We start from the raw sequence: 12,658 nt of genomic DNA, 5'->3' as shown, positions 1-12,658 counted from the left end.
GACAAGGCTAGAAATACTCCGTATTCATTTCCCGATTCTACACCCTGCACCGCGCACTCGCGTAGATAGGATCCGCGGGGATATTACGCGGTGATGCGCCTTGGATATGCCATCCATCTTGTAAAAACGCCCAGCAGGTCCGAAGGCCAGCCCCTAAGCAACTCAATCAGTCCATATATTCATCTCGATCCATTGGACCGACCCCTCCATCCCGTTGCAGACTCATAGCCGAAGGTCAAGGTCTAAATGTGCAAAACTTCCGAACTGAAACCCTTCGGAAGAAAAATCCCCGTCCCAAACCCAATTACACGCTCATTGATCCTTATACAGGAGGAGGCCCTTTCCCCTGGCCCTGATGCTGATCCAGCAGTAAATGAGGCTTGATGAAATCCTCGTCCAACTGCTTGAACCAGGCCGTATGGTCTGCCGTCGCCCCACGCAGGAGATTCCTTATACTACTGCTCGCCATCGGGCCGGACGACGTTCCTCCCGTGGCGGATCCAGCGACACCCATATCTCCGTCAGCGCCCCCTTCGTCGCTACCGTTGAGTACGACATCTGGCGCGGAGCGTGTGCGTGGATCATTCGCATACGGTCCGCCGGCATTGCCCATGGTTAGCGGTGAAGGTTTTCGTCTCGGTGCGGCAGGAGGTAGGTCGAGATCAGCGGCGTCTTCGTCATCATCGCTGGTCGAGCCGCTGATTTGCTCCACCAAAAGCTTGCCCTGCTGCGCCGCAAGCTCGCGCTCACGCTGGCTGATGTTCGAATTCTTGCGATGGTTGCCACCGCGCTTGGGCTTGTCGAACGGTGGGGATGCACCGTTACTGCTGCTGTACCCTCTATCTGGGCGCGGACGCGAAGCTGATCCGTTTGGACGGCCGGAGTGGTTGTGGGGAGCGCTCTGGAGGTAGTCGAGGCCGATATTTGAGGGGCGGGGGTTATGCCCGAACGCCGTGCCTGAGCGCTTGTAGTAGGTGCCGCCGTTGGCTGTCTCGATATCGAATTCGTCGTCCGAGTCGATTTCATCGACAACACCTGTCCGAATGCCCAAGATCTCGAGCATGCGTGCTGTTGTACCGCCGAAGATGATGACTGTGAGCACCACCACGACCAGGACTGTTGCGCGGAGAGCAGGTCCTTCGTTTCCTTGTAGACCGGCGGCAAGAGCGACACCGACGGCACCACGGAGACCAGCCCAGAAGAGCATGGCTTGATAGTGCCAGGGGAGTTCTTCCGCGACTTCCTGGCCCCTTCTCTTGGCGCGGAGACGGATGATGTAGTTGATCGCCTTGGATAAGGGAAATACTGCAAGCCATCTAGCTGCGCAAATTCCGACCACGGTGACAAGGATGAACAGAGGCTTGAAGACTAGGTCTGTTTCCGTAAACAAAGTCAAGCCGAGATAGATGAAGATGAAGTTTTCGGAGAGTTGAGCAAGGATCTGGAAGATGAATTTGGTGGTGAGTTGAGTGCGTCTCGACATGTTGTAGTACGCGTAGTGTTTGAGGGTGATTCCGCAGAACAAGAGGGACACAATGCCTGGTCGTGGATTAGCCCGTCACCTTCAAGGTTGTGGTAGAGTCTGGATTCCATACCTGACATATGCACGCCATTTGAGAAGAAGTAGCTTGCATATGCGATCAAAACCACCAGACAACTCTCAATCTTGGGGAATCTTCGAACAAGCGTGTACTTCAAGGTCAAAGCAGTGCCGACACCCACAATCACGCCGATCAACAAACTGGTAAAGAAGACCAACAAGAAGATCCCGATCGCCTCAAAGAGGCTGATGACATTCAGATTCCCAGAGGCCCCTTCCCTGTACCTCTGGGCAGTCTCGAACAGTACGATAGCAATGGCGTCATTGAGGATGGATTCGCCGAAAATGACAGTATATAATTTTGGTTCGACCTTGTAGAGGTTGAAAATGGCCAGGATGGTGACAGGATCGGTGGCGGACAGTGTAGCGCCCACGGAAATGGCTTCAACCCAGGTTATTGTCAAGCCATCAAATGGAACTCTCGTCCACAACCACAGAATCAAGCCCAGAGAAACGGCTGATATGAATGTCCCAGCGAATGCGAAGGTCAAGATCGTGCCGATATTTCGAAAGAAGTTGGCCTGCTGTGAATTAGCCACGGTCTGGCCGACTCTTTGTGAGGATATCTGACCTGATGCAGCTCATACCCAGAAGCTAGAATGATAGGCGGCAGGAGGAGGTTGAAGAAGAACTGATAGTCAAAGCTAACGGTGTCTTGTATCGCTGTTCCGGGCGTGATTCGTATTACCAGTCCGACGACCATTCCTGAAGACCATCAGTGGGATTCTGCCTCTTGGATTTCCATTGTTACGTACCAGTGAATATCGATATGACTGTTTCATGCACGGCTTGAATCCTCTTCTGTTGTAACATATAACTCGTGAATAGGGCTGCGATCAGCAGCATAATCAGGATGAAAAGTGCCCATGATGAGAAGATCTCTTTCTGGCCAGCCTCGGAGGGCTCTGTTGCAAAGTGTTAGCGCTGGAGGACGGCGAGGAGGTACAGAATTCCGCACCATCAGGGTCTATCTCTTCGTCTTGTCGGCCTAAGGTACTGTCAGTATGGTCGCATCCGAGAGTTATCTCTGCTTCTTACGAAGGATATTCAATGTTGCGCCAACGAGAGAGGATGCCATTTGGGCGCAGGTGATGGAATGATCATTCGACGTTATTCGACAGAATGAGCATGTCGGAGAGAATGCACAGCAAGCGGGCGACCACCGAGAAATCCGGAAGAGTTGTCGCTCGAGTAAGTGGAAAAAGCAGATGAACTTGCGATGTACGGCAAGGCGAGACGGAGTTGGGGCACAGACTGCGACAATGTTTCCTTTGTGCTTGTACCTACAATATATCGCAGACGAGGCGCACCGCAGGCTGTTAAGAAGACAAGGCAGAGGGGAATCTCCACCGCACATGGCACTGGCCGGACTGATTGGCGACGCGGCCCTCGATCCTCCCATCCTCTTCGCCTAATCGACCTTCCCGCCCCTTTTCCTCCTCTGGCCATCACTTATCAAAAAATCACGGGCATGTGCCTGGATCGTGGTGTGTCTGGGAACAAGCAAGCATGAAGAGTAGCTAGCTGCAGCATGAACACGCTGGTTCATGCGGGTCCATGCGGTAGTTAGTCTCACAGTCATCTCCTATCTGAATTCGAAGCCATCGCCCACGACCCTCGTCAGGTTGTCATAAGGACATCCCGCTCACCAAGCCAATGCCACAATTGCAGTTCCTCAATATCACCGGACGCCGTCAAAGTCCCAATGGTCATGTTCTCTTCTCCAAAATCCCTTGATCGCTTTATGGTACAATAGTACATTATTCCGTTCCACTGGCTGCACCACTCGTCGTCCCATTCGTGGCAAACCCATTGCTGCCGCCTCCCAATGTCAATCTCAACTTGGTGCCTCCTACTGGCGCCACTGATCCTCGGGGTGTCCCAGCGCTTGACCCTGCTGCAGTAGAATCACCGTCTTGTGCAGACTTGTCTCCAATATTGGCCAGATGGGGATTGTGCATAATCTGCTTCGCGATTTCTTCGTTGCAATGATTCTGTTTCCTTGTTAGCAACATCTACTGCGCATCATGGGGAAGTTGGAAACTCACCTCAATGGCTATCGCGTCGTTGTATAGCATGCTGCCGTCCTCGTTATATGTCTTAGCATTCTTTGCCAGAAGGGCAACATCCTTGCTGAAGTCTTTCAGGGTGGTGTACTGATGATTGTTGATACGCTTTTCAATCATGTCCATCGCGATCGGATCTTGGATGAAATTGTAGTAGTCCGGGTACAATTTCTTGGGCGGTAGTTCCAAGAAGGGTCCAATGATCAATCGAGTAGGTGGCTCATCATCGCTCTCATCCTCCGACTGGTCTTCTGGGTCCGAGTCCGGAACCTCCAAAGCTTTGATTGATTCAAATACTTTCTTGAGCGCTTTCTGCAGAGCACTTCGGTCCGACGGAGCCAGAGTGTCCGTGGTCTTGGGCTGTCTGCCACGCTTGCGTTTTGTGGCCGGTGTCTCCTCTTCAATGTCATCACCTTTCCGCTTTTGTCCAGCCGATTTTCTCGGGCCTTTCTTCTTGGGTTGAGGTTCTTCCTCTTCTTCGGAGCTTTCGGGATCTGGCTCCGGTGAGGATCCAACGCCTGTCGCCGCACGCTCACGCTTCGCTTTGTTGGTGCGTCTCTTTTCAATTCGGGCAGCTTTGCGGGCAGCCGCTTCACCGATAGAGTCGTCTGAATCGTCGACAGCAGCTAGCCATTGCTCTTCCGTAAGGCCATCGTCGTACTTGACTTGAGTCTTGACACGAGCTCCACGACCGGTGTACTCTTCCACCTCTTCCTGAACAGGATTGTCTTCCGTCATGTAGATTTCTGGAAGCTCATCTTCGCCCATCAAACGCGGCAATGGCTTCCCAGGTCCATACTGGTCATTCAGCTCACGGTCTTTGTCCATCTGCTTGAAGAGAACCAATTCATCTTCTGTACGAGCCATGATTTCGTTGAGATCGTCATCGTCCATTTCCTCTGATTCCGCCGCTTGCTCGGCAGCTTCGGCGGATTCAAGTAAGGTTTTCAAAAAGGCGTCACGTTCTTCAGCAGTAGATTTGTTGTCGAATTTACCAGCCTGAATGACCTTGCCATCCATGTCAAGCTTGAATTGTGCTCGTTCCAAAATCTTTTCCTCCACCGAATTGGACGTAATCAGGCGGAGAATTCGCACTTCGTTCTTTTGTCCTATTCGATGAGCACGATCTTGCGCTTGCAGATCTTGATGGGGGTTCCAGTCGGAGTCGTAGATGATGACTGTGTCTGCGGTTTGCAGGTTGAGACCCAGCCCACCAGCGCGAGTTGAGAGCAAGAAGCAGAAGTAGGGAGAATTCGGCTCGTTGAAGACACGCAGCAGTTCCGAACGATCTTCCGCCTTGGTAGCACCGTCGAGACGTAGATACTGGATGCCCCGCAGTCGCAGAAAGTCTTCCATAATGTTCATGATCTGAGTCATCTGGAAGAACATCAGGACACGATGTCCAGTAGCGCGGAATTTGGGCAAAATCCTGTCGAGCAGCTCGAACTTGCCTGCCGTTCGCCAGATTGAGTCATTGGTGCCTCTGCCAGGGTTCATCTGATCTTCGACGGGCTCAAAGACATACGGGTGATTGCACAGTTTTCTCAGCTGCATCAACATATTACTGAGACCACGCATGCTGGTCTTTCCACCTTTTCCATCAGCAATGACAAGCCTGTTGTGCGTCATCAGCTGCACGTTCAGTCTGTTTTGAAGTGCTGAGAATCGACACTTGACGACGCGCTCTTGCTTGTCAGGCAGATCCTTCTCCACGTCTTTCTTGAGTCGACGGAGGAGGAAGGGACGCAACACTTTGTGCAGACGACGGATGATCAGAAGTGACTCTTCTTCAGAAAGCTCCATCCTGTCTTGTCCACCAGTATTGGCGAAAGGCGTATTGAACCACTCGTCGAATGACTTGACCGACTTGAAGATGGTAGGAAGCACGAAGTTCAGAAGTGCCCAGAGTTCAGGCAAATTGTTTTGCAACGGCGTGCCAGTCAAAATAAGACGGTAACGGGTGGTGTAGTATTGGGTAATGGTGCTGCTGAGCTTTGACTGCGCGTTCTTCATACGGTGACCTTCGTCGACAATCATGTGGACCCATTTGATCTTGCTCAAGATCGGCCGGTCCTTGATGATGTATTCGTAAGTGGTCAACAACACCTGAAAGTTCCCTTGTCGAATGCTTTGCTGCTGAGCCTTCCTAGTGGTTGGAGGTCCTTTGTACACAATTCGCTTGACCGATGGAGCCCACTTCTCGAATTCTAGATTCCAGTTGGTCAAAGTGCTCAGGGGTACAACAATCAAGAAAGGGCCGTATTGCCGCTTCTTCTCAATGAGGTACGTGACCAAGCTGATGGTTTGAATCGTCTTGCCCAAACCCATTTCGTCGGCCAAGATACCATTGAGATTGTTGTTGAAGAGTGAGATCATCCATTGAAGACCTTTCAGTTGGTATTCTTTCAAAGTACCTCCAACCAGTATCGAAGGTTGTATGTTGATTTCTTCTTTGATGCGGTGAGCAACCGCGTAGTAATCAACCTTTCCGCTTCCTTCCTCGTCGTCGGAGTCACCTGGGCCTTCTTCCTCTTCTTCCATGTACTTGTCTTCGCCCCACCTCTCCGCGGCGCTACGTTGCTGTTGTCGGACGGAGGCAGCGAGCTGTTTCAAGAAGCCATCAGTCTGCTTAAGGAGGTGCGTGATACGTGAATCCTTCGCCTGTCCAAGAAGTTTGAGATAGGTCTCCTCATCGTTAGCTCTCAAGGCTTGCAATCGCTGCTTGGCCGTGCGTTCGATACGCTTCTGTTCTTCACGCTCCATGTGCTGGTGATGAGTAACCATCATGCGTCCAAGCTTCTGAATCCGACCACGTTGACTGATGGCGTTGTTGCGAAGGTCTTGACCATGTGCAATGATCGACTGCAAATGATTGGACTGCCGAGTCTTCTCCTTGTTCTCTCTTGCATCTCGTTGTTGTTTTTCAAGCTTCTCGGTAATTCGAGCCTCGCGAAGTGATTGTTTCTTCATTCTGCGGTGCATCGATCGATTTGCTGTCATGGCCAGGTTATCATAATAGTACAGATCCTGCTGCAGTTCTCGTCGGAGATCGCGTTGTTTCTGCACCAGACATAATTTCTTGAACTCGATCAATGCCTTGATTTTGAGGCTGTCATCGGCATGTGGCTCAGAAGATCTGCTGACATCCCAGGACGCTACGTTCGCAGACTGGGAGGCGAGCTCAGCTTTGCGAGCCTGAATTCGGTTGTAGAGAAGCCGCTCTTGTTCTTCTCGCACTTGCTCAATGTCAATACCTATGGGCATGATGCTGGGGATTTTCTGTCGCTTGCCACGCTGAGCATGATCTGAAAAACTTATCATTTTTGCGAGGAGGCTGTAAGGAGATTGATAAGAGTCGAAATGAGCCTTCGCTTGCGCAAGCTCCTTGGACACGGCATCCTCCTTATCTGCTGCAGCATCCGCACCCTTCTCGATTGTTGAAGCTTTGTCGGTTGGGGCAGCGGCTTGTTGTTTGAGTGACGGGAACAGCTGCTGTTGTAGCTTCGGAGGTAAGGGCAAATTCTTCGACAGCATCTTGAACGCGTAGATTTGTGTCCTTAACAGATTCAGCTGTTCTGGTGAAAAACTGCCATTCGCCTGAGCAACAGCGCGTTGCGCTGGCGTTACGGCAGTCTGGGCATTGTTGGACGCGGTCGCAGGTTGATTAGGACCTGATGATGTGCCATTCACCGGCGCACCTGCACCGTCTGGCTGAGCAATGCTAGTACCATTCGTGGAAGGCTGGCTCGCGTTGCCGTTTGCTTGCTGTCCATTTGGTTGAGCCTGAGGCTGCTGTGACATTTGTTGTTGTTGGTGTTGGGCGGCCGGTTGTTGTTGCTGGGCTTGAAGTTGTTGTTTTTGGGCCTGCAGTGCAGCCATCTTGCGATAGTTTTGTTGCTGTTGGACCGCGGCAAGGAAGCGGTGGGCTTTGAGGTACTCAGGATCGGTTTCGGGGACATTTTGGGCCTTCATGCGCTGAAATTTCTGTCAACCTGTTAATGAATCGGAGCGCGTCTGAAAAGTTTTGGTGCTTGCGCAATGTTTAGGGTATGGTCTTACCTGATAGACTTCTTGCACTTGGGCTTGGGAGAGGTTCGGTGGCAGAGCGGTGTTATGGGCCTGCATGGTTGGTGCAGACTGGACCGAAGCCATGGTGACTCGTCCGTGATCGATGACTTGGGTGATGTTTGGCAGCCTTCGTCAAGGCGATCAGTTAAGTGACTGACCAGACATCGATATTACACTGGAAGATTGTGGTTGACGATCGATTGGCGGGGACTGGGGGTAGCCTTGTGAGTATGGATGAACTTGGGCGCAGTTCTACAATGGAACAACTCCTGGTGACTGGGCTGAGGTTGGGTGGCTAAGCTGAGGATATCGAAAAGAGGGGACGAAGAGTGATCTGCCGGCCTTGGGCGCACTCCTCAATTCGGTCAGCGGTCGGAGAGTGTCTTATTAAGATTGGAAGAGATGGATGCGACGCGTTGGTGATGATTTTCGAACCTGGATAGGCTTCACGTTCGGAACTGCGACGAGGGGGAGAGGTTCAGGATGCGCTTGCGCCTTTCAGGCAACAGAACGCCAAGCTGGCTTTTTCTCTGCCGCTTTACAGTCACGTGATATATCTCATCTGTTAGACTTGCAAGACTGTGCTAGAAAGGATCCAAGTTCGCTTATGCGTTCGGTCTAAAGATTCCTGGGTCAATCGATGCATGCTTGCTATACTTGATAATATAACGTGGTATCTATGATAGACGCTGCCATCCGCAGCCAACCCGGACTCCCCGTTCTACTGGTTTGCAGAACTCCCCAAAATCTCGTTGAACGCCGTACTCGCCGATCGTATCCAGAAGGCTTTCCAACACCCGGCATGCTAAAGTGACATTATACTTGGCTCGTTTCTACGTCAGAATAGTCCGTTTGGCTGGTACAGGAGGTGGAGGCGGCTTTTTCGCTCGAGAAGGAGGTGGCGGAGGCGGTGCACCACTCTTTTTTAAAGGGGTGAACGATCCACTTCCGTGTGAGGTAGCAGGTGACACTGACTGTTCGCCATAAACATGGTCAGGACTGCTGTTGGTATAAGAGCCTGACTCGTCTGCAAAGACGTCCTGTTCCTCAACGTTGCGGAGTTGTGATCGTGCGGTGCGAATCATCAGCGAATCGCTTGGTACTCGCGAGATGCGAGCCATATTGGCAGGAGACAGGTCTCGACCAGTGTCGTACGTGGTTGCTCGAGCAAAGTGTGGTCTCGGCGAAGACTCATAGGGCGGCTCTCCGTATCGGGTTGTCTGTGACCGACTCGATTTGATTGTAGGCCGGACTTCGACTACTGGAGCTGGTTCTTCGATTGGCTCGGAATACTGTGTATAAGATCTGACAGTGTTCGACCTGGATCGTGGGTTTGGGCGAGATCCGCGGTACTGTTGTGACCTGAATGGCGTTGTCAGTGGCGACCTACGAGATGAAGGCGAGCAACATACCTAGCGGGCCATTCACTCTTGAGTTGCAACAAAGCATCCCTGCACTTGTCGTGGTACGCCAGTTCGGCGTCAAGGAAGGCTGCCAGGTCCGTGACACTTTCAGGATCAGAGTCACGGATCTCCTCCATCCTTCGTTGAACATCATCCGCCGATTCTTCGTATTTCGCCTTTTGGGTCCGTAATTCCTCCTCAACTCGAAAATCTTCCTTCTTCGCTTTCTGCATCTTGGCCAGAGATGTGTCGTAAGCAAGCCTTCTTGTCTCGAGTCGCTTGCGTGAAGCCTGGAATTCTTTCATCTGAACGAGAGATCTTTCCAGACACTCAAGCCAGGATGTTGTAGCAGCTGATATGTATGTCTCTTGTGCACGAGCCAACCTCTCTTGCGTCCGTCCAAATACTTTGCAACGTCAGCAGTTGGATTGGGATGCCATCTGGCGACAACTCACTCGTCAGACATTGTCCGTATTCAGAGTCGGGATCGAAATCTTCTCCATGCGAGATCATAGTTCCACCTAGGTATGCGATCGGCAGTGTCTTCTCCTTGCCTTCGATTTCGGATCTTTTGGAAACAGCTTTGACGTATCCTGTCATGGACTTCTGCATTTTCTCCAGGCCTAGACGGGGAAAGTTAGAATTTCCGCTTTCAGGTGGCTTGTAGGACCTCAAGGATGTGCCCACCTTCCTGACGCAGGCCCATTTCTGCTTCCAGGGCCTTGAAGTCGTCCGACACATTGGTCTTGACTTCCCCTCCCATGCGCTCTCCGGCCCATTGTTTCAAGCGATCGAGTTTCTTGTTAACGTTCATGTTCGTTGCAGAGGTTCGTGACTGGAGCAAGAGAGGTTTGAGGAGATCGTAGAGATGATGATAATTATGTAGAGAGACTTGATGCTGCGCAGTGAGCGAGAGAGCGAAAGTGAACGGAGGCTCCGGGTGATCTGACCCCGCGGTAATTTAACTGGAATGCAGCGCTACAAGGGCAGAACAAGCCGACCAAAAGAAAGTCAGGCGAGCCGCAGTGAGCAGCACCAGAATAGAAAAGAGGATAAAAACGATTGTCTGCGCTTACAGGTCAAAACAAGGAAGAATGGACAGGACAGGCCAAAGGTGTTTGGAGAAGCAGCATTTGATAAGGATGGAAGCGGCGATCGTGACGCGCAACCCTCCCTTCCCGTACGCTCAATTGTCCAGTCGTTTGCGCTTCTTACCCCTGACTTCAAACTCTTGTGGTGCTTGCGTCTCTGAAACAAAACCCACGCCAAACGCCACGAGCCGCCGCCAGAACCGCGAGGTCTGGAATGCCATATTTTACTTGACATCCATTGGCGGCCGGGCCACCTATCAACGCAAATAATGTTCCTGCCGAGCATTTGCTTCCGAACAGTCCAAATGGCACCACGAGTCACGCCTCTTCAAAGAAATTACCAAGCTTGATGGTTTGGTCAGACTCGACATTGGCAGACAAAGGGGTGATGATTTCTTGCTACGTCTTTCTTTTCTGTGGGAGATGTGTCAAAGGAATATCGCGGCACGATGAAATTTTTGATATCATTCCAGCCAAAACTTTGGCACTCATGAGTCTCATCTTTCTGATTGAAATCTGCTTTGACTGGCTTTCCCGATGCCAGATGCTTGGTACCATCCTCATGACTTGACGATGAGCCCAAAGGTTGCCATATTACAATGACGCCGTCTTCCACACCCATGCAATCGTCACGTCTATTCCTTGGTCTTCTGGGTACCACGGAGCAGACCAGTTCTTCTGGCAGCAATAAGACCAGCCTTTTGACCTTGGGCAGCATATCTGGAAATGGTTGAAGCCTTGCCAATATGTTGATGGTTACCACCACCGTGAGGATGGTCGACAGGGTTCATGGCAACACCACGAGTCTTGGGCCAGGAGTTGCGCTTCACAGCGAACTTGTGCTTTGCGCGAGATGCCTCTGTAGTAATTATTAGCCAACATTCTGCAACGAGGGTCCTTCTGCATCCACGTACTGAGCATAGGCTTATCTGTTCGTCCACCTCCTGCAACGATACCAATCATACCTCGGGCTGAGCTGAGGACAACCTTCTTTGCACCACTGGGAAGCTTGACTCGCGTCTTGCCCTCGTCCGGGTTGTGTCCAATAACGGTGACATAGTTACCAGAGGTTCGGCCCAAAGCACCACGGTCACCAGTCTTCTCCTCAACGTTCGAAACCACCGTACCCTCAGGAACCTGGCCGAGAGGCAAAACGTTGCCAATACTGAGAGCTGCGTTTTTTCCAACATAGATGAACATGCCGCTGTACATTCCCTCGTTTGCGATGAACGTCTCGGTGTGGGTTTTCGGGGTGTATGGTGATCGGAAGGCCACACGCGCAAGCGGCGCACCGCGACCCGGATCGTGGATGATTTCCTTCACGATACCTCTCAAGTAACCGTGTCGCTCGCCATAGTCGAGAGTTCTGAACTTTGCAGGGGCTTTGTTTAGGCGAGTGTGAGCAGCTGCAAGTCTGTTGTCAGTAAATGATCGATTGAAATACAGTAGGTCATAACGAACTGAAGATGCTCCCACGGCCTTTCCGCTGGTTACGAATGACTCGACCCATCCTGTATTGTAATCAGTGATGCTCAAATATCGATTGTCTGAGATGTCTTACTTTGCAACAACGTTGTCTGGGCGAGGCTGCGATGAGGTCTGTTGTGTGAGAGATGTTAGACTGCGCACTTTCAATTTTCCAAACTGTGGGCAGCGGTTGCCGTTTCAAAATCTTGGCATCACGTGCCAGGCGCCAAGCCCGATGCTCCCTTGGCTCTCCAGCTTCTCAGAACCTCCTTCCAAACCTCAACTTAATCCGGAGTGACATCCATCGTGTTATCACCATCAATCGACACCGCAGCCACCCTGATAAATTCGGACTCAACGTGCAACCGTCAGTTCATAAGAGAGAGCATTGAGTTCGAAACGGTCACAGTTCTTGTGTCCCTTGGTAAGTCAAATATCAGACGTTATGCAGCCTCTGAGCGCGGTGTCTTTTATGTGGTCTATCCATGACACTCCTGCCTGGTTTTGCTGACATTAGGTATATGGTGAGTTCTGTGCGTCTTCTAGTGGGCACAAAATCCTACGGCAATGGGGGTACCCTCGGAAAAGCACTACCATGAATGGGCCAATCATGCAGATTGGCTCAAGCAGTATGACATTTTCTACGTTCATCCATTGTCTTTGATCAGTCCACGACAAACCAAATTCAGCTTCCGGGCATCTACATCCTATGACCTAACTTGAATCCCGTCTCGACGCTGGGCTGCGTTGCGTCAGAGTCACCCGTGTGCCAAAATATGGAACATATGGGTCCGCTTCTGGATTGCCAGATCACTGCACCGATCCGACACAGCTTGGATGCTAATACGACCTATGAGACCGCTGGAAACGCGCCGTCAAATTCAGTGTCGCGGCATGTCTCTGCCAAAGGTCTGCCTCAACAAACTGTCCATCTATCACTATAGCGTATTACGCCCTACAGCC

General features: G+C 51.4%; 4 protein-coding genes across 4 annotated transcripts; all 4 read right to left on the bottom strand.

The window, feature by feature from the left end:
• Window positions 1-6: 6 nt before the first annotated feature.
• On the bottom strand, window positions 7-2,904 carry PV05_05363 (sodium/hydrogen exchanger 3). The gene is made up of 6 exons (XM_013461857.1): window positions 2,639-2,904; window positions 2,559-2,588; window positions 2,356-2,505; window positions 2,172-2,305; window positions 1,596-2,121; window positions 7-1,539 (listed from the first exon to the last, which is right to left on the bottom strand). Exons 1-6 carry the CDS (start codon window positions 2,676-2,678, stop codon window positions 323-325), a joined length of 2,097 nt encoding a protein of 698 aa, XP_013317311.1. The 5' UTR covers window positions 2,679-2,904; the 3' UTR covers window positions 7-322.
• A 172-nt stretch (window positions 2,905-3,076) lies between these two features.
• Window positions 3,077-8,185, bottom strand: PV05_05362 (uncharacterized protein). The gene is made up of 3 exons (XM_013461856.1): window positions 7,726-8,185; window positions 3,649-7,650; window positions 3,077-3,594 (listed from the first exon to the last, which is right to left on the bottom strand). Exons 1-3 carry the CDS (start codon window positions 7,816-7,818, stop codon window positions 3,361-3,363), a joined length of 4,329 nt encoding a protein of 1,442 aa, XP_013317310.1. The 5' UTR covers window positions 7,819-8,185; the 3' UTR covers window positions 3,077-3,360.
• A 174-nt stretch (window positions 8,186-8,359) lies between these two features.
• Window positions 8,360-10,376, bottom strand: PV05_05361 (uncharacterized protein). Its single transcript, XM_013461855.1, has 4 exons — window positions 9,825-10,376; window positions 9,593-9,760; window positions 9,147-9,543; window positions 8,360-9,096 (listed from the first exon to the last, which is right to left on the bottom strand). The coding sequence occupies exons 1-4, from the start codon at window positions 9,949-9,951 to the stop codon at window positions 8,568-8,570; spliced, it is 1,221 nt and encodes a 406-aa protein (XP_013317309.1). The 5' UTR covers window positions 9,952-10,376; the 3' UTR covers window positions 8,360-8,567.
• Window positions 10,377-10,585: 209 nt separating this feature from the next.
• PV05_05360 (60S ribosomal protein L2-B) lies at window positions 10,586-11,844 on the bottom strand. The gene is made up of 4 exons (XM_013461854.1): window positions 11,790-11,844; window positions 11,690-11,739; window positions 11,143-11,634; window positions 10,586-11,087 (listed from the first exon to the last, which is right to left on the bottom strand). The coding sequence occupies exons 2-4, from the start codon at window positions 11,736-11,738 to the stop codon at window positions 10,864-10,866; spliced, it is 765 nt and encodes a 254-aa protein (XP_013317308.1). The 5' UTR covers window position 11,739; window positions 11,790-11,844; the 3' UTR covers window positions 10,586-10,863.
• Between the last annotated feature and the right edge of the window lie 814 nt (window positions 11,845-12,658).

The sequence above is a fragment of the Exophiala xenobiotica genome (genome assembly GCF_000835505.1).
Source record: "Exophiala xenobiotica strain CBS 118157 unplaced genomic scaffold supercont1.3, whole genome shotgun sequence".
In the NCBI taxonomy this organism is placed as follows: Eukaryota; Fungi; Ascomycota; class Eurotiomycetes; order Chaetothyriales; family Herpotrichiellaceae; genus Exophiala; species Exophiala xenobiotica.
The sequence above is the reverse complement of the archived record's forward strand: the minus strand, read 5'-3'. Positions and strand labels throughout refer to the sequence as shown.